We start from the raw sequence: 25,861 nt of genomic DNA, 5'->3' as shown, positions 1-25,861 counted from the left end.
CATCGCAACCGTTATTACACCTGGATGTCATGGAGAAGAAACGGGCTGAAAAAAAGACAAATGTCGAGGTGAACGACAACGAGACGCGTAGAAAGCGTGTGCGGTTATGTACAGAACGGTTCTTTTTACAGGTAAGTCAACTTGGGTTCGGAGCAAGGAAAAGAACAAGGCTGCTGGTGATTTGTAAGACAGAATGAAGTTTGTTTTGTTGTAGTCGTCGTCCTTATACGGCAGAGGCAAATACCAGAGGTGGTGTTGAGTTGTAGCTGTTGCTAATGGGTCCAAGAGGATGATCTTGAAGTACACACAATACATACTTTACAATCTCAATAGCCTGCTGTCCAATGAAAGCTTATAACAAGGTGAGCATGTTCGGAAATTTGCACTGTTGGTTTTTACTTGCATTAGACCTTTGTTACATTATGAAGGAATTACTGTCCGTATTTGCCCTGCCAGCTACACTACAAACCAATCGAAACAGGGTTGTTACCATTTCCCCCATTAAAATCAAAGGGGGCCACTAGCTTTCTAGCATGGTTACACGTTCCCCATTGAAAGAAATAGCTACAGTTACAGCAGCTGCTGAGTGAGCTTGGTAACCACGCTTGGCCAACGATGCTGACATCTATTTTCTTCAGTTATTAACCCTAAAATGCAACAATATCTGATGAGGGCATGAAGGATTCAGTTAGGCCAAGGGAGCTCCAACATACCCCATGTCACCCTGGGGTAGCCTACACAACTCCTGTAGGCTCTACTACTCAATGTAAAGGCTTTATGCACAACACTTAATTAAGCAAAGACTTCCACCCCTTTTCTGTTAAAGATAGCAGCAATATCCATTGACTTTCTTCCACTGTTATAGTCTTCTTTTGTTTCTTTCTTTACTGTCGACTGTGTCTTGCGGTACACAAGAAGAAAAGAAGCAGATATTTACAAGTTTAATGTCATTTCTGGCCTCTTGATGACTACCTTGCCTATCACTTGAGCGTACTTCATATTTTATTCCAGAGGACAAGGTGGGACTGTGGAGTCGTTGGCGTGTCGACTGGCATTCATCAAGTGGTCCATTTGACTGGGCTCTCCTTGAGTCACGCTGCCTGGGGGTTACCCCCAGATGACATTTAAGATAACAGCTGTTAAGACTTGACCAAGGGGCTTACAGAGGAACTAGCTCTCTTTACAAAATCCATCACAGACCTCCGAAAAGGACGTGGACGTCTTGCATCACTCGTCCCTTGTACAGATTAGTCGACGCCGAGTGTGAATGCATTCCTAGCGGGAGAGATATCCCAAGGCCAGTCTGACCTGGCCAATACAGAGATCTCGCAGAGGACCGGCAGGCGAACGGCAGTGTTGGCTTGACTTTTGCGACAAAGAGCAACAATGGCACAGAATAATCAAATGTAGGCATTTCAAGGATATGTACATCCAACGGTGGCCTTCGCCCCACCATAAAAAGCGAGGCAGACAGCTAAGTAGCAGCACATCAATACATTAATGCATCCATACAGGAAATGATAAAGCCAGCCAGCCAGGTAAGACTGACTGACTGACTGACGTCCATATTGCCACACATTTAAACCTCGCAGTGGTTCTGAAGTGCACTTATTGCTGAGCAATTGGATAATCTGTGGAATTGTTTGATGCAGATGAACTGCACAGCTGACAACACTGTTACTTGTGCCTGTTTAATACATGTTTGCGTTGTGTACTAAAAGACAAGTGCTTGTTCTTGAACACAAGCGTGAAACTCATTGGTATAGATATTTTACAATGCGGCTGATAGGTTTAAGTGTACGGCAATATTGGATATAGCACGGACACTGTATGAGACAAAAAAATAACATAACAAATAAAAACAATTGTTAAAATCAGGTGCTACATTTACTTTTTTTGTTCTTTAGATAGAATAATGACCCTATTATCATCATAGTAAAGATGTTTTTTTATCTTTTTTTTTTACAATATAAAAACAAGAAAAACAAAACTTAAGAGCAAATCCTGACTCTTTTGCGTTGGTCCCTTTAAGGCTTGCTAAACTGAAATTACCAGAGTCATCCGCGATTACTTACATTATACCTCTGGGTTGGTTTTGTTTTCAGAAATGTACATTCTGGTAGAAAACAGATGTCGCCACCGAAAATGCTGGAGAGACCTATGGCTTTGTAAATATCCATTTTTATGTATTTAAACGAATGCGCCTCAAGTTTTTTCTACAGAGGATTTTTATACATCTTCCTTCGTCAGAACGAGAAATGAAAACATAAAATAAAAGAAAGAAAAACGCACGAGCCTGTTTGTTTTGGGTGCCCACGCGTCCATTACAGACAAAAAAAAAAAAGACAAACAAAAACAAAACAAAGTCCAACAATATACATGTATAGGGCAACTTTAGTAACACTTACAAGTCTTTCCGGTCTTTTTTTTTCTTTTTTTCTTGAGTCTCTCTTTCTGAAGCCACTGTGGACTTTTTGCTTTTTCGAAATAGTTGGATGGATGAGCTGATGGGTGAACAGGTTGTGGGGGTGGGGAAGGTAATGGCACCGGTGAGTCGGCTGGTGTGACGTGTGACACGTGTCCCTCCCGAGCATCATTCCTTTATACTTTAGCTATTGAAAAAAATAGCAGATATTAAAGCTTATAGATCTGCTATGTTTGAAAAGTCGTGAAAATGTGTGCCAATCTTTGAATATATGTATTTTTTTAAGCGAACATTTGGAACTCAAATTTTGCTTCTGGGGGGGGGGGGGGGGGGGTTTCCTGGAACTAGATATTTTGAGATGGGGGTCCGTGGCCAAATAAATATCACAGTGAATCCTTGTACCCTTGTAGAATTTGGTGTGACACCCCTGTGTGACCATCCGTCTAACTGACAACGGTCCGATCCGATCGAAGCAGGACCGGACTTTGCTCTGCAAGAAATATATCCGTTTGAAATAAAAATCCCACAGCACCGTGCGGAATGGTTTGTCGTCGTTCAATGTATTGATTTGCAGGGCTGCCTGCCTGTCATTGAGGTGGTAAAAGTACCTTGGGATACTTTGCAAATGAATAACAAGCTAGAGTAATTTGGTTCCAAGTACCTTTTGGTAGGCTAACCAATAAAAAAGACTAACATTTTGATTCAGCTTGTCGGTATCCTAAACGTGTGAAAACCTGTTTGTTATTGCAAACTCTTGCTTGAGAGCCGAAAATTAAAAATGATTGTATTATCTAACTGCTAATATGGAGTCGCTATCTATACTGTACGAATTTGTTGTATTGTTGCATAGCATTTAAATAAAATAAAAAAAACGTTTTCGGAACAAACGCACGCACGCACTCACACCAGCGGACATGAGGAGGAACAAAGGTTTTTTTTTTTTTTTTTTTTTTTTACCAATTCAGCCCTGTTGTCCATCTTCTTTGAAAAACAAGAAAGAAAAATCAAATTTTGAAAATCTTTTGACATTTTTTCATTGAAATGATATGTCCAAAACAGGGAGGGCCAGGGTCAAAGTGGTTAAAAAGCGGTGGCACTTGGCGGTAACCTGGCTTGAAGGCATGGCGGCGGTTGATTGTTGCTGTTGTTGTAATAGTTGTAGTCATGAGTAGCAGAGGAGAGCAGAGCATAGAAAATAGACTGCGTCTAATCTGTATTGCATACTGTTATGTCGCAGCATGTTTTCACTGAGAATGAATGAGGTTGAGTCCAGTTTTCTTTTGTCTTGCAAAGAAAAGACCCTGCTAAAAACACCCCCTAAAGGGAAAAAAACATAAAAACAAAAGAGAAACAAATAAATAAAAAAAACGGACTGTTTCTGTCCGTCTCAGCTTGGTAACATTTTGTAACACTGGCCAGGCGATGTCACTCAATGGGGAGCCGCTCCGATTGGGCTACCTACTGTGTTTTATTTTTTCTTCTTTTTTTCATTTTTCTTTTTTGCACCCCTCCGGGTGACTTACCGGGTCCTGTTGTCCACAGTCACAAGGAGATGAGGAAGGGTTGGGGGTCCATGGCACGAGGGGGGGAGGGGGTTCAGTTAAGGAGAGGTCACAGGGACCCCCCACGTACAGCAGGGAAGGAGTTGGGGTTCCACCCTTCCTTATTCCATCTCTCCTTGGCTCCACCCGTCTGGTTATCCATCCATTCATACATACAACTATGTATCCGTCCGTCCAGTGGTTCCAAAGGTGGGGTACATGGACACTCGTTGGGGGTGGGTTCTCCGAATGGACCCTTACATGTCTGCAAGTCTTTGAGAGTGTACAAATGGAACCAAACGGACCCTTAAAAAAGGGTCCGTTTGGTTCCATTTGTACACTCTCAAAGAGTTATGAGCTACGTATCCATCTATTTATCCGTTCCATTAATCCGTCCGTCCGTAGGCCTGTGTGCGCGCACGTGTGTTGACACAGCCTCATAACAGGATGACACTTCCGACACAAGTCACAATCCGGGTCCACCTGCACAATGTCTCTCCGCAATGATCCACTTGCCAATCAACAACAAAAAAAGACAGACATTTTTTTTTTTTAAAAGAGAGAGAGAGAATGGGGCAAAGGACTCTTTCTCCGCCTCCCACACCTCCCAAACGAGGTGGAAGGAGCCAATCAACCATAATCAAGGCAATATTGTTTATAATAACAATAACAATACAAAAATAATAATATTAATATGAATAATAATCATGGCGGGGAGATGGGTGTGTGTGTGTGGATGTGTGTGTGTGTGTGTGTGTGTGTGTGTGTGTGTGTGGTTGGTTGCGTCTACATCTTGATGCCCTCCTGTTGGCTGAGCTGAGACAGTGTCTTCTTGATGCGTAGCGCCGTGAGGCGGGCCGCTCCGTTGGCGTACCAGCACTCTCGCATGATCTTAGCCATCACCCGCAAAGCCTGAGAGACAGAGAGAGAGAGAGAGAGAGAGAGAGAGAGAGAGAGAGGAGATCGATCATGTTTCTAAATTATGGTGCAACTTACTGCAGGGGTCTTCAACGTTTTCAGACCAAGGACCCCTTAGTTGAAAGAGATGAAGCAGGGACCCCCACAACATTTTCATAGATTCCATATAGTTTCATCGTTTGACAGCACGATTATCAGCATATTTTGGATTCATCTGCTATTTTCACTAGTTTGGGTCCCGGGCAAACGCCTAATCTCTCTTCCAGGTCTCGACCTGAAACATTTGGGAACCACTGCTCTAATGGATCAAATGTCCTTATTATTTATTTACAAACTTTTGGGAACACTTTTCCTTGGTTCAATAGATTGCTCTCACACACACACACACACACACACACACACACACACACACACACACACACACACACACACACACACACACACACACACACACACACACACACACACACACACACACACACACACACACACACACACACACAAGCAGAGTTCTTAATTGGGTGAGTGTGAGTCAAAACAGACCCAAACATTTTGATCGTTGCCATGTACCTAGCAGTGACAAGTGGGCAAATAAACGAACCCAATATACTACAGTATACATAACACAATGTTCCTGCATCAAAGTTGCTCTACATACGGTATGTCTGGGGTTCCTCGCAAACCATTTCTGGACCTCGCGCCAACCACTGAGAAAAGACCATCTCAAATGAGAGGCAATTAGGTGTGACAGGTCCCCTGTGTGATGGTTGTGGGTGGATTTACGTTTTTAATAAGCAAAGTGTCTCCTTCTCCGGTGGAAACTGGGTCTTCCCTGTCCCTTCCCTTGGCATGCGAGGAGAGGAGTCGTTAATTGTGATGAACGGCAGCTTATATGGGCACTACTGTTTCAATCGCAGAAGTGTGAAAGAAAAAGAGCAACACAAGAACTAGTCCAAAATGGGAGCTAAAAGGAACTGTGCCGCTGGATTCTGGGGCAACAGTTTACAGCCGTAGTGATGACAGGAAAACTGAATTACTGAAATGACTACTGTAGGGATGGGTACCGAAATTCGGTTCCAAGCAGGAAACGATAAAGAAAGGACAGGTACCCGGTAACCATAACAAGAAAACATTTTGGTTCTGCATTTCGGTTCCTATAGAGCCGCTAATAACCGACGTAGTCGACTATTGGTCAGGACCAGTGTCTAACTTACGTGTTCTGTTGTGGTGTTTTATTCACACTGGCTGCACTGCACACGCACACACACACAACACAGCAATAAAATGTCAGCCTTCGTTCCATTTTCGGGGCTGGGCGGCCAACAAAGTAAATCGTCACTGTCGGGCAGAAACCTTGTATCTCCAAGTTTCAAATATGTAGATTTCTTCGCAAAGCAAAGCCCTGCTTCATCATACAAGGCCATCGCACAAAAGTAGTGAAAACAGCAGATCTACAAGCACAGATCGGCTGTTTTCACTAGTTTAAATCATTTTTTAAATGATAAATACAAAACAAACGGTTTTGGACATACAAGGTTTCCACCCGACAACGATGAAATATAACTCATGTAACTGGCCCACTGGCTTGTCACTTGTCATGATCTGAAATGGCAAATCTTTGAGTAGCAGCAGCGCTATAGAGAGAGATCTCTCACGCAATGAGGGCCTCTCCAACTCTTTTTCCCGGGCTGAATCAGGGGCCCAGCACGTCCCAAGCAGTTAATTCACATTAAAAGGACTTGTGTCCTGGAGTTTGAGCTGTGTGGGACACATTGGTCCCAGGACCAGCAACCATGTACGACTGACCCACAAAGAAAACTGCCACGAGCTGCTAACAGTTGTGCACATTTGACCCCGAACACTAAAGAACGAAAGTATTCCAGTCACTTCATGCAGAAGTGCCCCCACTTCAGAACTATAGATTCTTTTTTTTTTTTTTTTGGTTTGGAGTCAGGGGTCTTCAACATTTTCAGGCCAAGGACCCCTTAGTTGAGAGAGAGATGAAGCAGGGACCCCCACAACCTTATCATAGATTTAATATGGTTTCATTGTTTGACAGTACGATCATCAGTGTATTTTGGATTCATGTTAATGTGGGTTTTCAGATATATAACCACTTGAACCGTCAATACTTAATAAACTTGACTTTTCACTTTTCACTCACAACGCCTCGCAGCGCGAGGCGTTGTGAGCTTGTAGATCGGCTATTTTTGGCTAAAGTTCTCAGAATATGGATGCTAGGGTTCAAGTGGTTAATATAAAAAAGGGGGAAAAAACAAGTTTCTATCACACAAAGATTTTGAGGACTGGACCCCCTGTAGTAACTCTGAGGACCCCCTAGGGGTCCCGGACCCCCTGTTGAAGACCCCTGCTTTACACTTACACTTTTGTTTATACATTCCTGAATTATTCCCTGCAGCCTCATGCCCTTTTTTGGCAGGATGTTTAGCTAATTGAGAAGTGGCATGCGCTTTCAAGTTACGAGAATAATGGGATTCATTATCATTAGAATACGGGTACGAGCCATTCTGCAGCTTTAGAAAATGTCTTGTTTTCTTAAGAAAAACATATTCGGACAATGATATCTTAGAAAGACTAGTGAATAAGGCCCATTAAAAAAAGGGGAAAAAAAACCGCATTGTGCTGTATAATCCCTACCTTTGCCACTGGGGCAAAGTTTAAATCTACGGCATCTATCTATTCAACACAGTCACACTGCATTTGAGTCAGTGGACCATAGCAACTTCAAACAGCTATGCTTGTGTGTGTGTGTGTGTGTGTGTGTGTGTGTATGCGCGTACACGTACGAATGTGTGTGTGTGTGTGTGTATATGAGTGTGTGTTTGTGTTTCGCGGTAGCACTCAAACCATGCAGATACTATCCCCTTACATTCTGCTTATGACACGTGAGGTCTGGTTTCTGCACACACACACACACACACACACACACACACACACACACACACACACACACACACACACACACACACACACACACACACACACACACACACACACACACACACACACACACACACACACACACACACACACACACACACACACACACACACACACACACACACACACGTGTAATGATGTAATGATAGCTCCCCAGACAGACATACAGGTTAAGCGGGTCCCGGCTAGACAGAACAATCATCTGTGTGGTAAAGTGGGTTACTAAAGGACATCCGGCCTGCTGTTGAATGACGGCATAATTATACATGGTCCATGTCAGGCAGACGATTGCAACGCGCATACAATACTACAATATTGTTCCATCCCGTGCCATCCAAATGACTTTTCTTTTCCCCCACCCCTTCTTGGGATTGCGGAGAGGGGCATTCATGTGCGCTTTTTTTTGTTGGGACTCTCAGCACTGGTCACTTCTTGGCACTGACTTTTTGGACAATTCTTTTTTGGCTCTGCACTTTTTAGGTTTTTAGGCCAAGCGTTATTGTTATTGTCTTGGTGCAGACAATATGTATATATGTATATATGTGTATATTTTTTGGCACTGCGTTGATAAGTAGTTCCTTATGTTTGAATGAATGGACCATTGTAAGTTCTTTGAGTTTGCAATATGCTTAGAAAAGTGCTTTAAAATTGCAATCCATTATAGAAACTTTAGGTACTACTATTTTTTGTTGTGTTGTGTCTTTTCTACTGATCTTGACACTTTATTTGTATATTTTCTAACTTACAGTTTCACTGTATGGTTGATTCTCCTGTATTGTTGATTCTTCTTTCTTGTTGTGGGCTCGCCTATAAGGCGAGCACACTTTAGATGTTGTCATTATTGTGGGCTCGCCTATAAGGCGAGCACACTTTAGATATTGTCATTATTTCTTTATTAGTGTGGTTGCCCTAACAGGGCAACACACTATAGTTCTAGGGAAACTTTATTTTTGGAGCTGTGTGAAGCACAGGCTCCCTATACGTGGCCGTGTGGGTCTGTGTGTGTGTGTGTCTGTATGTAGCCTGAACTTCCTAAACTTCGGCACGCTACTAGTCCCACAGTTTTGCCACCACACACTCGCGCCATATGTCAAATTGACCGGCTTACTCGGGAATGGTGGGCTAGTAACTTGCTAAGAGAAAGGTTCAATAGTTTAATTGATATTAATTTATTAGTGAATTAATTTTTCCCATTGACTTATAATGGGAATCGCAAAAACTCACATTCAATTATTTGTCTCTCGCAAACCATAGGGGCTACAGTTTCAAGACTTGGAGAGGAGGTTCATAATGATTTCAAGGATTAAATAAAAAATAATTGTGTCATTTGGCCGCATGGTGGCGCCATAACACCCCACTTTACGTTTTGGCCTGTAACTCTTGAACCGTAGGTCGGAAAATTAAAAATATTTTTTCCCTGGATTCCTTGGGTCATGACGCATCTCCCCATATAGGCCACGCCCATTTGCGCCATGATAGATTTTCCGCCATCTTGAATTTTCTCCAAAACACACTTTTTGCTCCTTTTCCTACATATTTTCTTCAAATGTCACAAAAATCGGTACACATGATCCACACACACACACACACACACACACACACACACACACACACACACACACACACACAGCTCCACGGGTGTGATTTTTTTATTCTTCTCCTAGATAAACTTTATTTTGACGCGTTTCACCGCCCACAGTTTTTGCGCCACACATTCGCGCCATATGTCAAATCGACCGGCTTCATCGGGAATCGTGTGCTTCCATTTTGCTAAGAGAAAGGTTCTATCGTTTAATTGATATTAATTTATTAGTGAATTAATTTTCCCCATTGACTTATAATGGGAATCGCAAAAACTCAAATTCAATAATTTTTCTCTCGCAAACCATAGGGGCTACAGTTTCAAAACTTAGAGATAAGGTTCATAATGCATACAAGGATTAACTGAAAAATAATTACATCATTTGGCCTCATGGTGGCGCTATAACAGCTCACTTTAACTTTTGGCTTATAACTCTTGAACCGTAGGTCGGAAAATTAAAATTATTTTTTCCCTGGATTCCTTGGGTCACGACGCATCTCTCCATATAGGCCACGCCCATTTGCGTCAGGATAGATTTTCCGCCATTTTGAATTTTCTTCAAAACACACTTTTTGCTCCTTTTCCCACATATTTTCTCCAAATGTCACAAAAATCGGTACACAAGATCTCTGAACCCACGCGATAAACATATTCAAGCGATATTTTGATAGTCCATACCGTTCGTCCGGAACACGCTTCCAAAGTTAGCGAGAGGGGCTCGTTTTGCCAAAAATAGCCATAAATCATAAACGAAACATCCAGTCAACACCAAATTTTAACCACAAGTTGCGGGTGGGATATTCAACAAATCCCCAAAAGCATTTCCACTTCGACCCTTAGGGGGCGCCACAAACGCACAAAACGTAACCGTTTCAGGCCAAAACGCGTTTTTCAGGGGGAACAACCCTCTCAAAACGAAACACAAACGATCTCGGGAGCGACGTGACAACATAATCGTCTTGCAAAACTCGTGGGAGGGGGGCGGGGCGAGCAACCACACTCGCAATTTCCCAAATTGCACATTTTCTAGTTTATATACTAGTGCAAGTATCAAAAACTTCGGTTCCTTTCTACTCCTACATACTTAGTGAGAAAATGAAAATAAAAACATCAATGTGTTCAGTTTACAGTGGCGAAGTGTGCTATTATTTTTTATACCAATCGGCCAAATGGTGGCGCTGTAGGAAGCCTTCGAAAGTGCGATCTTTGAACAGGTATAGCTCATGCTGTGTTATACATACAGCCATGAAACCTGTATACACTTATGCGTCTCCTCATGCCGAACAACTTTTACCCTCTAACTTTTGACCTCTGACCTTTAGGTCTCCCACAATTCGGAATTATATGAAAAACAGTAAAAATCTATCTCCTCCTGGGATTTTCGCGTCAAGTGCACAAAACTTTTTTCACATGAACTTTGGACCAATACGGTCAAACTGTCTGGTTGGATTTCTTTTAAAGTGAAATATAATTTTTTAATAATTCAATATATATTGCGGTTTTATGCAAATTATTCTTCGGCCTCTAAATCATACATGCAAAGTTACACGTTCATGGCATTTGGCAAAGATGTGGAGGGTTAGTCAAAGTATCACTGAAACCAATTTTATTCCAATCGGCCAAAGGGGGGCGCTATACGAAGCGTCTGAAAATTCAAACTTCAAACGGGCATTTCAAACGAAACGAGTCAAGTCATGACTCGTTTCGTTTGAAGACATGCAACTTGTTACACGCGTGCTTTGACTCAAGCGGAAGACATCTGTGTCGTTGTTAAGTAAGCTCCGCCCTTGGATTTTCCGCCACTTTGAGCAGTTTGTAAAACGCGTAAACCCGCTTTTATTCTGGAATTTTCGCGTCACGTGCACAAAACTTTTTTTACGTGAACTTTGGACCGATATCTAAAGATCTGTCAGATCGGATTTCTTTAACATTGAAACATGCTTTTTTAAATAATTCAAACATATTGCATTTTTATGCAAATTATTCTTCTGCCTCTAAAACATACAAGCAAAGTCACATTTTCATGACAAAATAGTGTAGAGGGTTAGTTCAAATATCACTGAAACCAATCTTACCCCAAATGGCCAAAGGGGGGCGCTATATAATTTTGAGCAGTTTGTATAACGCTTAAACCCGTTTTTATTCTAGGATTTTTTTTGCAATTTGCATGAAACATTCTACACGCAATATAAGGACCTTTATCTAACATGCCTATGAAGTGCACACAAAAAAATTATAAAATAATAATAATAAATATAGCTGCAAGCAGCGATAAAGTGTCCAAAGCCAAAAACACCTCAAATCATGAACACAGCCTGGGATGTGCGTGAAATCTTGCAAGCACATTCCCAATAGGTCAAGGAACAGATACCAACCTTCTCACATTGGCCTGTTATAGCGCCACCAGCGGGTCAACTTTTGCACAACACATTTTTGGAACAAAATGGACCAATCTTTGACGTCAGTAACGTCAAAGAGAGCACTGCCTGCGATCTTGACATTTTGTGCTTTTATAGCCATTGTTTTCTGGCTTGAAGCGAGCCCACAATTGTTTCGAAGGAACAATATTTTTCTAGTTTCTATACTATACTATATCAAGTTCTCCTCAAAACTTCGGTTCCTTTCTACTCCTACATACTTAGACAGAAAATGAAAATAAAAACATCAATGTGTTCAGCTTACAGTAGCGAAGTGTGCTATTATTTTTTATAGCAATCGGCCAAATGGTGGCGCTGTAGGAAGCCTTCGAAAATGCGAACTTTGAACAGGTATAGCTCATGCTGTGTTTTAGGTACAGCCATGAAACCAGTATACACGTATGCGTCTCCTCATGCCGAACAACTTTTACCCTCTAACTTTTGACCTCTGACCTTTAGGTCTCCCACAATTCGGAATTATATGAAAAACAGTAAAAATCTATCTCCTCCTGGGATTTTCGCGTCAAGTGCACGAAACTTTTTTCACATGAACTTTGGACCAATACGGTCAGATTGATCAACCAGATTTTTTTTAAAGTGAAATATAATTTTTTAATAATTTAATCAATATTGCGGTTTTATGCAAACTATTCTTTGGCCTCTAAATCATACATGCAAAGTTACACGTTCATGGCATTTGGCAAAGATGTGGAGGGTTAGTCAAAGTATCACTGAAACCAATTTTATTCCAATCGGCCAAAGGGGGGCGCTATACGAAGCGTTTGAAAATTCAAACTTCAAACGGGCATAAGTCATGACTCGTTTCGTTTGAAGACATGCAACTTGTTACACGCGTGCTTTGACTCGAGCGGAAGACATCTGTGTCGTTGTTAAGTAAGCTCCGCCCTTCGATTTTCCGCCATTTTGAGCAGTTTGTAAAACGCGTAAACCCGCTTTTATTCTGGAATTTTCGCTCCACGTGCACAAAACTTTTTTTACGTGAACTTTGGACCGATATCTAAAGATCTGTCAGATCGGATTTCTTTAAAATTGAAACATGCTTTTTTAAATAAATTCAATGAATATTGCAGTTTTATGCAAATTATTCTTCTGCCTCTAAATCATACATGCAAAGTAACATGTTCATGGCATTTGGCAAAGATGTAGAGTGTTAGTCCAAATATCACTAAAACCAATCTTACCTCAATTGGCCAAAGGGGGGCACTATATCATTTTGAGCAGTTTGTGAAACGCTTAAACCCGTTAGGATTTTCTTTTGCAATTTGCATGAAACATTCTACACACAATCTAAGGACCTTTATCTAATATGCCTATGAAGTGCACACACACAAAACTAAAAAATAATAATGAATATAGCTGCAAGCAGCGATAAAGTGGCCAAAGCCAAAAACACCTCAAATCATGAACACAGCCTGCAATGTGCGTGAAATCTTGCAAGCACATTCCCAATAGGTCAAGGAACAGATACCACCCTTCTTACATTGGCCTGTTATAGCGCCACCAGCGGGTCAATTTTTGCACAACACATTTTTGGAACAAAATGGACCAATCTTTGACGTCAGTAACGTCAAAGAGAGCACTGCCTGCGATCTTGACATTTTGTACTTTTATAGCCATTGTTTTCTGGCTTGAAGCGAGCCCACAATTGTTTCGAAGGAACAATATTTTTCTAGTTTGTTTTTTTGTCGCTCGGCTGTACAACAACAGTCCTTTTTCTTTTTCTTACTGTCCTGTAACTTGTAACCTTAACTGCTGTGTGACTCTGGGTGACTGAATTTCCCCCTTGGAATAATAAAGGTATCTATCTATCTATCTATCTATCTATCTATCTATCTATCTATCTATCTATCTATCCATCTATCTATCTATCTAGGCAGAAACCTCATATCTTCATATTTTAAACTCTTTGTGTTTTGTTTGTAAATCATACTACAGCGTCACACAGAAGCATCGAAAGTAGCAGATCTGCAAGCTCGAAATTGAGAATGTAGATCTGCTACTTTAGCCGTTTTTTTATTTGAATCCTGAATAGCAACAGTTTTGGACATTTCGGGCCGACAGAGACGAAATGAAAGGAAGATCTTGTAGTAAGGGGATATCATCAGAAATAGTGTCAAATCCTGGAATAAATTCCTTACCAAAAGATTTCTGTTTGTAAAGGTGTCTAGTAACACATCTCACAAAGACTTGAAATTCAGTTTCCCTAGGAGAATCCTTGACAGCTGCTGAAAGTTGGGGTCCCATTAACTTAACTAAACAGGATAAAACACACCAAAATAAATATGCTTTAAGTAGCATGTGAGGGGTCAAACTAGCATTTGTTTTGCACGAAAAACATTCCTTGGCCAAAAAACGTCCCGACAAAACTATAGTTTAGTGATGAGTCATCACTTTTCACAGTTTTGTGGGAGCCGACTTTACCCCAAGGAATGTTTTTTGTGCAAAACAAATGCTTGCAATGGATTCAGAATCATGAAAAACCAAGTGCCATGCACCAAGTGCCATGCTGTGAGCTTGTAGATCTGCAATTTTTTTTGAAGAAATCGTGAAAATGTGTGCAAATCTTTTAATATTTTGACCTGATTCTATAAGTGTCTCCTAAATCCTTCTACGTTTTTTGGAAAAACTTGTTTCTATGTCAGTAGTTTTCAAACTTTTGACCCGCAAAATGATATGTATTTGGCAGCGACACGTGCATGGTTTTGGCCTGCAAACAGTGGTGGGATACTCATCCTGGGATATGACATCAGATTAAGGTCATTAAAACGCTAGTCTGGAATTCTCCTTTAAGCGTGTCGTGGATTTTATAAATATTTAACCAATTAAAAAGGTATTAACAAGAGCCTGTGACTAAATAAATAACTGTAGTGTATGCATTGGATCCATTTCCCACCCCTTTTTTCCCAATTACGGAAAAGTAACGGTTTTGGACAGGACATACAAAGCGACCATACAATCTGATCACCAAAGAAATGCCAGAGCCCTGCCACCACTGTGCCAAACAGAGGAAACTGCCCGACACACACTCCCCAATGTGCCTTGCTCTGCATGAGTGTTCACAACTCTGTGTCCCAGTCGAGTTTAACAACTTAATCCCCCTATACTTTCTAGGCCTGTCTTCAAAGATTTGACGAATCGACGCGTCGTTTTAAGCCCCCGGAATCGACGGCATATTTTTGAGCCGTCAAAAATATATAACTTTTTATCACACTGGTGCGGTATGAGAGCGCTGGACTGTCATGTTCTTCCTATTTAGTCCATACTTCCTACTGCTTGCAACTAGACTTAAAAATAAAACCAGTTCACGTGACTTGAAAGTTGCCTTGATCATATAACAAGGGGCTCTTATTTTGAAGTTAACCGCTTTGAGAGGAAATGCATCGACGTGTTGTTATTCTACTTGTTAAAGCTGACCAAGAAGCAGCAGCGCGATGCACTTTCACTTTCACTCACTGCCGCTGAGTGTGGCTCTGTGGTGGTGGTCTAAGGCTGAGGACTGCGGTGGAGTAGAGGACTTCTTAAAAAGTTTTAGATTGCGACAATTTGCTTGCATTGCGATGCAGCCATGTGCCGTTCTGCATCGACGCAGTGATGTTACATTATTGTTACCTTTAGCCTACTTTGGTGTTGTTTTTCCTCCTGAAGGAACAGGGCTAAATCGTTAGCATGCTAGTGCTTTAGCCCTGTTCTTTTAGCCTTGGAGAGGCATAAAATCATTACAACCAGGCAGTTTTCAAAGCAGAGAATCCACCAATCATAGTGGTTTACAACAGCTGTTGTACCGGTACTCTATCAATGCGTCGCGGTGCGCCTCCTCTCCAGTCATTAAAGCACAACTTTTATTTAATTTTTTTTACACAAACGATTCGTCGACGCGTCAGATTAACCCCCGCGACTCGAGTCGACTTGATAAATCCTTGCATTTGGTCTGGTTAGCGTTCACACAGGACTTCAGCAAATCAAAATTGTGACCCAGCATAGCAGAGGGGCAGTCATTTCGGAAAGCACAGCTTTAGACCAGCCCTGAAATTATTATTATTATTATTTTTTTCTAAAATGTGATAAAGCCACAAAAGCATTTCATAAATATCAGGCTACATTTCACTTAAACGACAGAGATTAACTCTGCATGTAAATAAGACTTTTTTAAATTAATGTGAAGAGAAACCTCACATTTTGCAGGTTACATTTCATCTAAAAGGCTGAATTTCTCATATCTAGTATTTCTGCATGGCATAACTCTATAAGCCATATCTACAAAACTGTTGGGTCAATCTTCACAACCAATATATCATTTTGTAGCTATGATTCCCAGCTTTCAAGTGAAATGAAAAAATGAAAATGAAAAAAAAAAAATCAAAGACTAGCCGTCAGCTGTGTTCGGACACAAATATGTAGAATACCAGTAAGTAAGACTCCCTAATTGGGAGATAAGCGACCATCACGTCGCATACACAAACTTTAGAAGGCAATCGTATCCAAACAGGAGGGAATATGGGAAATGGGACTGATCCATGTTGATGACATGACTTTAGAGATACTGTGTACCGCTTTGCGTGATTTTAGGGCAACATCTGTAGGAGCAGTGTCCAAAAATGTGTTTAGCAAAAATCGGCCCGATGGTGGCGCTAGAAGAGGGCCGTGTGAGAAATCAGGGGCGGAGGTTGTGGTTTGCCAGCCAAGGAGTGTGTGTGCAAAGTTTGGCATGGATAGGGGTAATGGTGGCGGAGATAAGAGTAGAGGCAAAAGTGTCCAATCATATAAAATACAAGTGCACTTGAAGCTCCGAAATGAAAAGAACTAATTTAGCACTGTGTCAGAAGTGTCGTCTGGGTGAGGCAGATACGAGGGTGAGAGCGGGTCTGAACCATGAGCGAGTGTTAAAGTGGTTGAGAGAGGTTACAGAGTGCAGCTTCTGTGTCTGAGAGTTATCATGGGAGAAAAGATCTGCAAATTATGAAGACAATGAAGGCAATGAAATTAATTACGATATGCCGTTCGAATGCATGGCATATTAATCTTTGTCTTGTTCCCAATCTTATAGCCATCCTTTTCCCTGTATACCAGCCTCTCAACCGCCATGAAACATGAGATATAATGTATTCTCTTGTATTTACATGGAAGTGTGAGACACTCCTACTCCCCAATGCCATGTGTGTGTTTTGTGTTCTTGTGAAACACACCGAGTTTGAAATTGTGTGTTCTGAAAAGAACAAACGAGTTGGGAGTGCACCAGCATGAAGCCTGGTGTATTGTGTAACACCTGAGAACGGATACAAAAGAAATGCTACAAGCTTGTAGATTAGCTATTTTAGTTATTTTAGATTGTTTTCTTGAAGCTAAAATTAAAGTGGTTAACAGACACATTTCTAAGCGGTCGGTGTGTCTGTGGGTTTTATTAATATTGAACCAATGCACAGTATTGGAACACAGGTTATTATTTTTGAATTTCCTGAAACATAGGACACACCAGACAGTGACAAAGGTGAAAAATCAAATCCATCGAGAGACCCTTGTTGCATAGGCTCTGCTTGCTCAGAGTCAGAGCTATTGACTTTTTGGAGGGTTGACTTGATCGGTCACAACTCAGAACCCAAAAGGCTGCATGATTTTAGCTCAGTCATAGACTCTGCGGCATTCCCCGAGAAATCCCCCGAGTGTTTGTCCACTTTCTGACTGGAGGTCAATGTGTTGACATGATAGTGAGGGACCCACAAGCCCAAACGCTCAAGGAATAGCGTTGAACCTGTGATGTCATGCTGTACCTTTTATTTCTGTTTTATCTATTAGTTTGGTCGTTAAGGTCCACAGAAGGAGAGGCCTGCTCTGCCGGAAACATCGCGAAAAAAAGTTATGGCCATTTGTATATTCACTGTCCCATCGACTTCACTATACAGGAAAAGAAAAATATTTAAAAAAGAAGAATATCTGCTTTAAGTAGCATGTGAGGGGTCAAACAAGGGGTTCTTCATTATTCTGAATCCATTGCAAGCATTTGTTTTGCATGAAAAACATTCCTTGGGCTAAACTTTGGCCTCACACAACTGTGAAAAGTGATCAGTAATCACTTTCTTTGATGACTCATTCTGGGTGACTGCATGGGTCCCTGGCTACTAATGAATCAATGTCACTCTAGATTTGAACCACTTTAACCATTATTTTATGCTTTAACTATTTTGTCACGGTCTGCACCGCGGACCTTGGACATAGACAGTTTATATTATGTTTCTTGATATGTTTCTGATGACTGTCCACATTATACATTGGACTTACAGTATGTTATGTTTGCCTTTCAGTATGTTCTGGAGTTATCACGGTCTGCTCCTCGGACTTTGGACATTGACTGTCCTTATTTAGGTTTTGGGACTTATTAGGCTGTTCAGTTATTCTGAACAGTCTGACGTGTCTGCAGTAGCAGTATTGTTCTGTATTACAGGTAAGTCTTGTACTGTCGTTCCTTGTTATTCTGTATCTTACTTTGTAGTATTGCTCACAAGGTCACAAAACAGTAGAAGAAAGGACTCTTAAAACGATACACCTGCACACTGCCACTTGCACGATCCAGAGGGTAATTTATTAAAAAGCAACGTTTCGGTCGTGAGACCTTCCTCAAGCTTGAGGAAGGTTGCTTTTTCATGAATTACCCTCTGGAAGGTAACATCAGAAAACAGGCGCATATCCCTGTCTATATTTTGACAAGGACTTAACTCTTTGACTGCTTTACCACGAGTTTCCCGAGTTATCCCATATGTCCAGGATGCCACGCCTGAGTTTCCTGAGTTATGGGCCGTTAAAAATAAAATAAAATAAAAGATTATATTTGGACCTCCTTCCATCTACTAGGCATGATCGCGATCGTGAAATTGCATGTTTGACCCCCATACCAACCCCATCTTTCAAACATGCCATGTTTGTTTACATTTGATGAAAACATAATGGCTGCCATCTCACGAATGCCTGAACGGATTTCAAAGCTGTGAACAGCGTGCACACACGTGGTGCATGATCTAGGCATGGGCGTGCCGTGCATGATCCGTGCACTATGAATTACATGGAAGTCTATGGAGACTTGTGGCACCCTGGAACTTCAAAGAGATTTTTAAAATGCAGCGAATGATTAAGGATTGTATTGCAAAAACATCAACGTCAACATAAAAGTACCGTACGGTACCTTGACAACCTTACCTTATAGAGACGATCATCTCGTCTGGTAAGATATTATTAATTCCATATGCTTTCTGGTTAATGAAGTGTCCCTTGCTGCCGCCTGTGTGCATTAATATTAAAGCGTTTACAGCCGCAGCGCATGAACTCGCAGAAGGCATACAGTATGTGCCTGAGTTGTATTGTATGTTTAAGCATGGTGGTGTCGCGAACCGAACATAACAGATCTGCAAGCTCAGAAAATGCAAGCCAGATGAACACGTTTTGGGTTTATAGATCTGTGTTTGGTGCGTCACCGTTGAAAGGACAAAATATAAATCACAGGCAGTGAGAATGACAGGGAGAGAGAGAATGAGAGATATATGACAACAGGGATTTAATTAACTTTAGCCAATTTTGGGCAGGACTTAACATGTTTTATGAGCAACTGAACACGCGAAGTTGCCATTTCGCCAACTATTAATTCTAGCCCTTACCCGTTCAAAGATATGAGCTCCGAAATGATGTCCAGTGTCTGGGTTATGGGATGTGGGATGAGGGATGAGGGATGGAAAGTAACTTTAACTGGTGCTTGCATGATAATATGTAGGAGCATCAATGTAAGAAATACCCGTTACGTTAATGGCTACAGAGATACTGTGGTTCCACCCCCCCCACCCCCGCCCGCCCGCCCACCCGCCTGCACACACACCCGCCTGCACACACACACACACACACACACAGAGCTGGTTAAACATGTTGCCTCATGCTAGATGCAGAATAGATATGCCTCATGCTAGATGCAGAATAGATAGTAGATACACCATAAAATGCTAATATACGGCATATGATTTGTGAAAGTGACAAACGGGCTTCACAGTTATGTCAGGTGTGTTCATATGCTAATGGTGATGCGATTTCAGATCAATTGCTCCAGCCACTGAGGAGAAACGCTGTTTCAGACAGACACTCACTCACTCACTCACTCACTCAGACATCTCGAAAATTATATGTTTGATGTCCGTTGACTCCATTCTCTCAATCTGCTGTAATTTGAAACATATTTAAATGATGATGATGATGATGATATTTATCATTTTTTCTCTCGGGCTATCAGGCCCTAAATGATGATAATTGTTAGAGCCGGGCCGGGCCGTCCCGTCCCAGTAGGGCCCAGTTAGGGCCGGGCCTTAATTTTCAGGCCCGTTGAGAACTCTAGGTCAAATACATATAATTCCAGGGGTCCTTTTCAGAAAAAACCTTTTTTTTGTATTTTTCAGCAAAGAAAGGAGTGTTTGTCCACTTTCTGACTGGCGGTCAATGTGTTGTCCACCAACTGCAATATAAGATTTTCTGACATTGAACACAGCCAAAGGAATGAACAGGTCTAGAAGGTTTATTGATTTAGCCTTCTCGACTCTATACTGTACCTACTGAATCTTTCTTATATTACAGAAGTCAGAAACGCTGTGTGGATTTGAAAAGCGGATCAGTTTATGAAAGATATTGGTTCACAGCCTGTGTTATTGGTGTCAAAAGGTCTCGCTCACTGACAGACCGTCTATACATTATTCATTCTTTAATTCTTATTTCTTCACTTTTCTGAACCTTTGGTCATTTCCTATCTTTGTATTTATTTTGTGAAAATGGTTTTGTTTTCATTATGGGAAGAACTAATTGTTCCACAGGTCCGTTGGTCCGAGTAGGATGACTGTTGTGGCAGGTTAGCTACTCACCAGCGTCAGCAGGTTAGCTACTCACCAGCGTCGGCAGGTTAGCTACTCACCAGCGTTGGCAGGTTAGCTACTCACCCCCGTCGGCAGGTTAGCTACTCACTAGTGTTAGTTTTACTGAGGTTAGGGTTAGGGTTAAGGTTAGGTTTAGGTCGTCGGCATACCAGCCCGTCTGCATATTGACGCGGACCCTTCATTATTGCGTTTACTATTGTCTGTTTCATATGAAGAGTGATTTCAATTATTCACTCATCTGTGTATTGACTTGTTTTACTAGTGTGATTTTAACTATTGATTTTATAAACGTATTATCATTTTTGTGAGGATCCCAGGGAGACAAAAGTGGATACAGATACAGAATATCATCACTGTCGAGCAGTAAAGGAATGCCCTGCTTCACTATAGAAGAGTGTTGCACAAAAGTAGTGAAAAAGCCGATCCCCACATTATGCAAATCAATGATTTGCTAGTCGCGCAACGAGAGAATAAAAGATGGATACACAAAAGGATGGTATATAAAAATGCAATCCATTATTATTATTATTAACCCTTACAGTGCCTATCCCGAACAAGTTCGGCTTTATTTCAATCCAATACAATATTTTATTTGCTATTTTACTTACCCCGAGCTGCTTGGAGCAACGTGGGTGGTCCTTGCTCGTCCAGCGCTAGCCAACGAGAGACGCTAGATGGTCCGACGATTTATTCCATTGAAAATGGTTTAAAATAAAGTTTAGAGCCCCCCCAATGTTCACCGAATGTTCACTGTAGGCGGCGCGACGTATTCCAGTGTGCCTATCCCGAACTAGTCCGGCTTTTTAATAAAATGAATAAAATAATCCGAGGCTGCACCAAGCCTGGCTCTAAATTTAAAATCTAGGCGGCCGACCGAAAGCCCTTTCCCCCGGCCCGTAATCGGGCAACGCGGCCGCATCGCGCCGCCCACTCCAATGATAAATCACATCTTTAGACAGGATTTTCTCCGGATTGTGTTCCCAGACCCAAAGAAAAGGTTTTTTGCGACTGAAATAGCTTTAGATCGGGCTTCTAAATGGGTTAGCATTTTGGCTACGTGTCAGCTTGCTTCCTCCTATCGTCACCCATAGCATTGGCTGGAGTGAAATCCCAAGGCACTTGGGACAGTGTCGACAAAAGCTAGAGCGAAGGTCTATGGAGAAATTTCTGGCACTCTAGCGCCCCTTGTGGCCGGCGGCACTGTATGAGTTAAATGATTATTATTATAGGCCTACCAAAATAAACTATAACGGTGAGGTGAGGTTGCACTGTAAGTAAGTAAGTAAGTAAGTAAGTAAGTAAGTAAGTTCATTTTATTTGTATAGCACTTATCACAGAGATACCTCACAAAGTGCTTTACATAGAACAGGAACAAACACAATAAAAACATGCAAATAATAGGAAGCAGAAAAAAAAACAGAAATGTACAATGCATCTCAGAGAAACAGAAAACAAAACAAAGTACAGTACATTTCACAAGTGGAGAAGTTCAATAACTTTCCCCAAAAGCATGTTGAAACAGTAGTGTTTTTAGCTGGTTCTTAAAAATATCCACAGACTCTGCAGCTCTCAGGCCACGTGGAAGGGCGTTCCAAAGTCTGGGCGCTACAGACTGAAAGGCTCTATCACCTTTGGTGATTAACTTAGTTCGAGGAATGACCAGTAGACCCTGGTCAGCTGACCTTAGGGCCCTGCTGGGTACATAGGGTTCTAGCAGGTCTGTCAGATATTCAGGTGCTTGGCCATGCAGGGCTCTGAAAGTGAGCACCAGGACCTTGAACTGAATCCTAAAATTAACTGGGAGCCAGTGCACTGAAGCGCTGAAGCGAGTCTGGCGAGGAATCCACTGTGAAATGAATTCCGTCTTACCGTTTATATTACATAATTTGTGATGAAGTGTAGCGTGACCAGGCCAGTGGTGGAAAGTAACTAAGTATATTTACTTAAGTACTGTACTTAAGTAACATTTTGAGTAGGGATGTTAATCGACGCATTATTTGCGAATCGGCGCGTCGAGGCCGAAAATCGACGCGTCGATCGACTTTCTTCACTTTTTTCCCCGCTAAGCAGCAGCTGAGAGGAGAGCACAACGGCGCATTACTTTAAGCAACACAACTTACGCAGCTGCACCCATCAGAACTTGCATCAAAGCCCTAATAATAATTATAAGAAATAATTGCTCTTCCTTGCGTTAGCATGGAGTCTGTTCTCTAGAGACTAGAAGCGGATGACAAAGTCCATGGAAAGTAGTGGGAGCGCTCTGGCTGGCCGTATACATGCAAATCTGTGATGCATGCATGCACAACACAGACATTCACTCGTCCCCGACACAGACACACACACACACACACACCGGTCCTCTCACATTTGGAAAACATTAACGCTTATTACGTTTTTGAACAAGCGATTAAAACATTTTTGGGGGAATTAAAATAAAATAAAAAGATTTTTCGACTCATACCTTTTGAGTCGCGGTGAGCATGAGTCGATTAGATTTTTTTTCACATCTCTAATTTTGAGGTATTTCTTCACTTGAGTATTTCCAATTTCCAGTACTTTTACTCTTCACTGCATCTCGGATCCAAATATTGTACTTTTACGCCTCACTCATTTATTTGAAAACTTTTGTTACTAGTTACTTAGAAGATATAAATTATAATATGTAACTAAACATTAACCACTTTAGCCCTATTTTATACCATGGCTATTTGAAAATAGATGATCTACGGTACAAGCTCACAACTTGCGTTGTAAGCTTGTAGATCTGCCATTTTCAAACATTTCGTACTTTAACTTTTGGTACTTTACTTCAAGTACATTTTGATGCCAACACTTTCATACTTTTACTCAAGTACATTTTGAATTCCGGACTTTTACTTGTAAGGCAGCATCCACACCAAAGTATGGTCGCCAGCGGATAAACTCTTTTTGTGCACGGCTGACTAAAAACGCAGAGAGTGCATTTAGTCGGGGAGCCACAGGCCCAAAAGCTCAAAGAATAGGGTTTTACCTGTGACGTCATGACATACTTTTTATTTTAGTTTTTTCTATTCATTTGGTCATTAGCACATGGGCTGCTCAGGTTTATAACATTTCTAGCTATTGCTGCTGCCGCCGTTCACTCACGCTTTATTTTGAAGAGCATCGGAAGCTTTGTGCGTGTGCATGTGGGTGTCCACTGACGATTGAGGAAGATAATCCCTTTGTTTACAAAAGCTCGCGAAACTAAAATCCAAACCGCGGCCGACCATCGCCGTAAAGTGTTGCCGTGAAAACAATCAGATCACTGCTTCCCTGGCGTTCTTTTCACCTCATTCATAGATAAAGCCCTTTTTATGTTTCAGAGTAGAATGGAAATCAATGTAACCAGCCTCCGCCATTTTCTCCCTCTCTCTCTCTCTCTCTGCTACAGGGTGACGTAATGGACTCGGGTCATTCAGAGGGAAGGCAGCAGCGCGTACAGTTAACCCTTCGTTGTCTCGTCTCTCGACGAGACAACTCCTTTTGGCATGATGACACCTAGTGGCCTTAACTCGTCACTGAACGAGTTTGGCTCCTTGGGTGTTAACACAACTACTGCCTCTTAAAGGAGTCATCCAGACCAAAACACATATAGGGTTAAATCTGTCTTTTATCATACCCCTTTATACCTGCTTTATTCCATTTTTTTCATAGCTGCCCCTGTTGCTAGATTTCGGCTGCCCCTGTTGCTAGATTTCGCAGGCCCTCTCATAACTAACAGAGTAAATAGACTTTATACTAGTGCGGTTATTTCTTCAGCTTCAAAGTTAGTATTTTTTTATTGGATTGTGTTTACACAACGTCCTGAGACCAACCAAACCGCTGTTTTGACCTCACAGGCACCCTTACTTGTCAAACCGACCCCTCCCTCCCCTCCCTTTCTAGCCTCTCCTCTCCCTGCTCTGGTGCAGAGCAGAAGCCGTTTGACAAGTAAGGGTGCCTGTGAGGTCAAAACAGCGGTTTGGTTGGTCTCAGGACGTTGTGTAAACACACTCCAATAAAAAAATACTAACTTTGAAGCTGAAGAAATAACCGCACTAGTATAAAGTCTATCTAATCTGTTAGTTATGAGAGGGCCTGCAAAATCTTGCAACAGGGGCAGCCGAAATGTAGCAACAGGGGCAGCTATGAAAAAATTCGACTAAAGCAGGTATAAAGGGGTATGATAAAAGACAGATTTAACCCTATATGTGTTTTGGTCTGGATGTCTCCTTTAATCTGAAGGTTTGCTTGGTGCCTCGGTGCCACGCCGTTTCCTCCATAGGCCGCCGCTATTATTTTGAAGGGCCGGAAGGGGGTTGTTTTTGTTTTTTTGGATTATCACTTGACGGCAACGATTACGTCATCTAGTCACATGACAGTGTGAGCCCAGAATTGAACATGGCTGCGCCCAGCTTTTGTGTACAGTTATGGAGAGTGGAGACCATCCTTTGTATAAGAATGTCCCTTTTGGAGAAAATGAAGTCTCTTTATGGGCCTCTCAATGGATTTACTATGGAGGACGTTAACTTCGCGTGCACGCCCGACGTGCGTTGTAAACAAATCGCGGACATTACCGATGCGGGCGGGACCGGAGCGACGTACAGTAAGTAATAATATCTTTACTGTATATACAGTAAGATTGACAGTCCTCGCCGTCAACGGCGCCATGGTATTAACCCTTTCACTGACGGTGAGCGTCGTCAAGGGCAGCAGAACAGTTAAGGTACACAGAATGAGAGGCCTGCTCTGCCGGAAACATTGCAAATAAAAGGTTATGGCCGTTTGTATTCACTGTTCCTTCGACTTCACTATACAGGAAAATAATTAAAAAAAAAAGATCTGCTTTAAGTAGCATGTGAGGGGTCAAACTAGGGGTTCTTCATGATTCTGAATCCATTGCAAGCATTTGTTTTGCATGAAAAACATTCCTTGAGCTAGATTTTGGCCTCCCAAAACTGTGATTTTTGATGACTCATCACTTTTTATTTTGGCGATTCAGGGGTCTAGAATTGCTCTCATTGAAGAGGCTTTCCTCATTCGAAAATCCGTACGGCGAATCAGCGTCTTGTGATCAGCGTGGGTGGGGATCTCCCAGAACTCAT

At 41.7% G+C, this 25,861-nt stretch overlaps 1 protein-coding gene across 1 annotated transcript in view; it reads right to left on the bottom strand.

The window, feature by feature from the left end:
* Window positions 1-4,740: 4,740 nt before the first annotated feature.
* tgfbr1b (transforming growth factor, beta receptor 1 b) overlaps window positions 4,741-25,861 on the bottom strand; it is a 163,281-nt gene continuing 142,160 nt past the window's right edge. The window contains exon 9 of the mRNA XM_080752163.1: window positions 4,741-4,878. Within this exon, the coding sequence (XP_080608289.1) occupies window positions 4,753-4,878 (126 nt within the window). The 3' untranslated portion in view covers window positions 4,741-4,752. The remainder of the gene's footprint in view (window positions 4,879-25,861) is intronic.

Source organism: Nannobrachium achirus (genome assembly GCF_963921795.1).
Source record: "Nannobrachium achirus genome assembly, chromosome: 21".
In the NCBI taxonomy this organism is placed as follows: domain Eukaryota; kingdom Metazoa; phylum Chordata; class Actinopteri; order Myctophiformes; family Myctophidae; genus Nannobrachium; species Nannobrachium achirus.
Note: the sequence above shows the minus strand (reverse complement) of the source record. Positions and strands in the feature narration are given on the sequence as shown.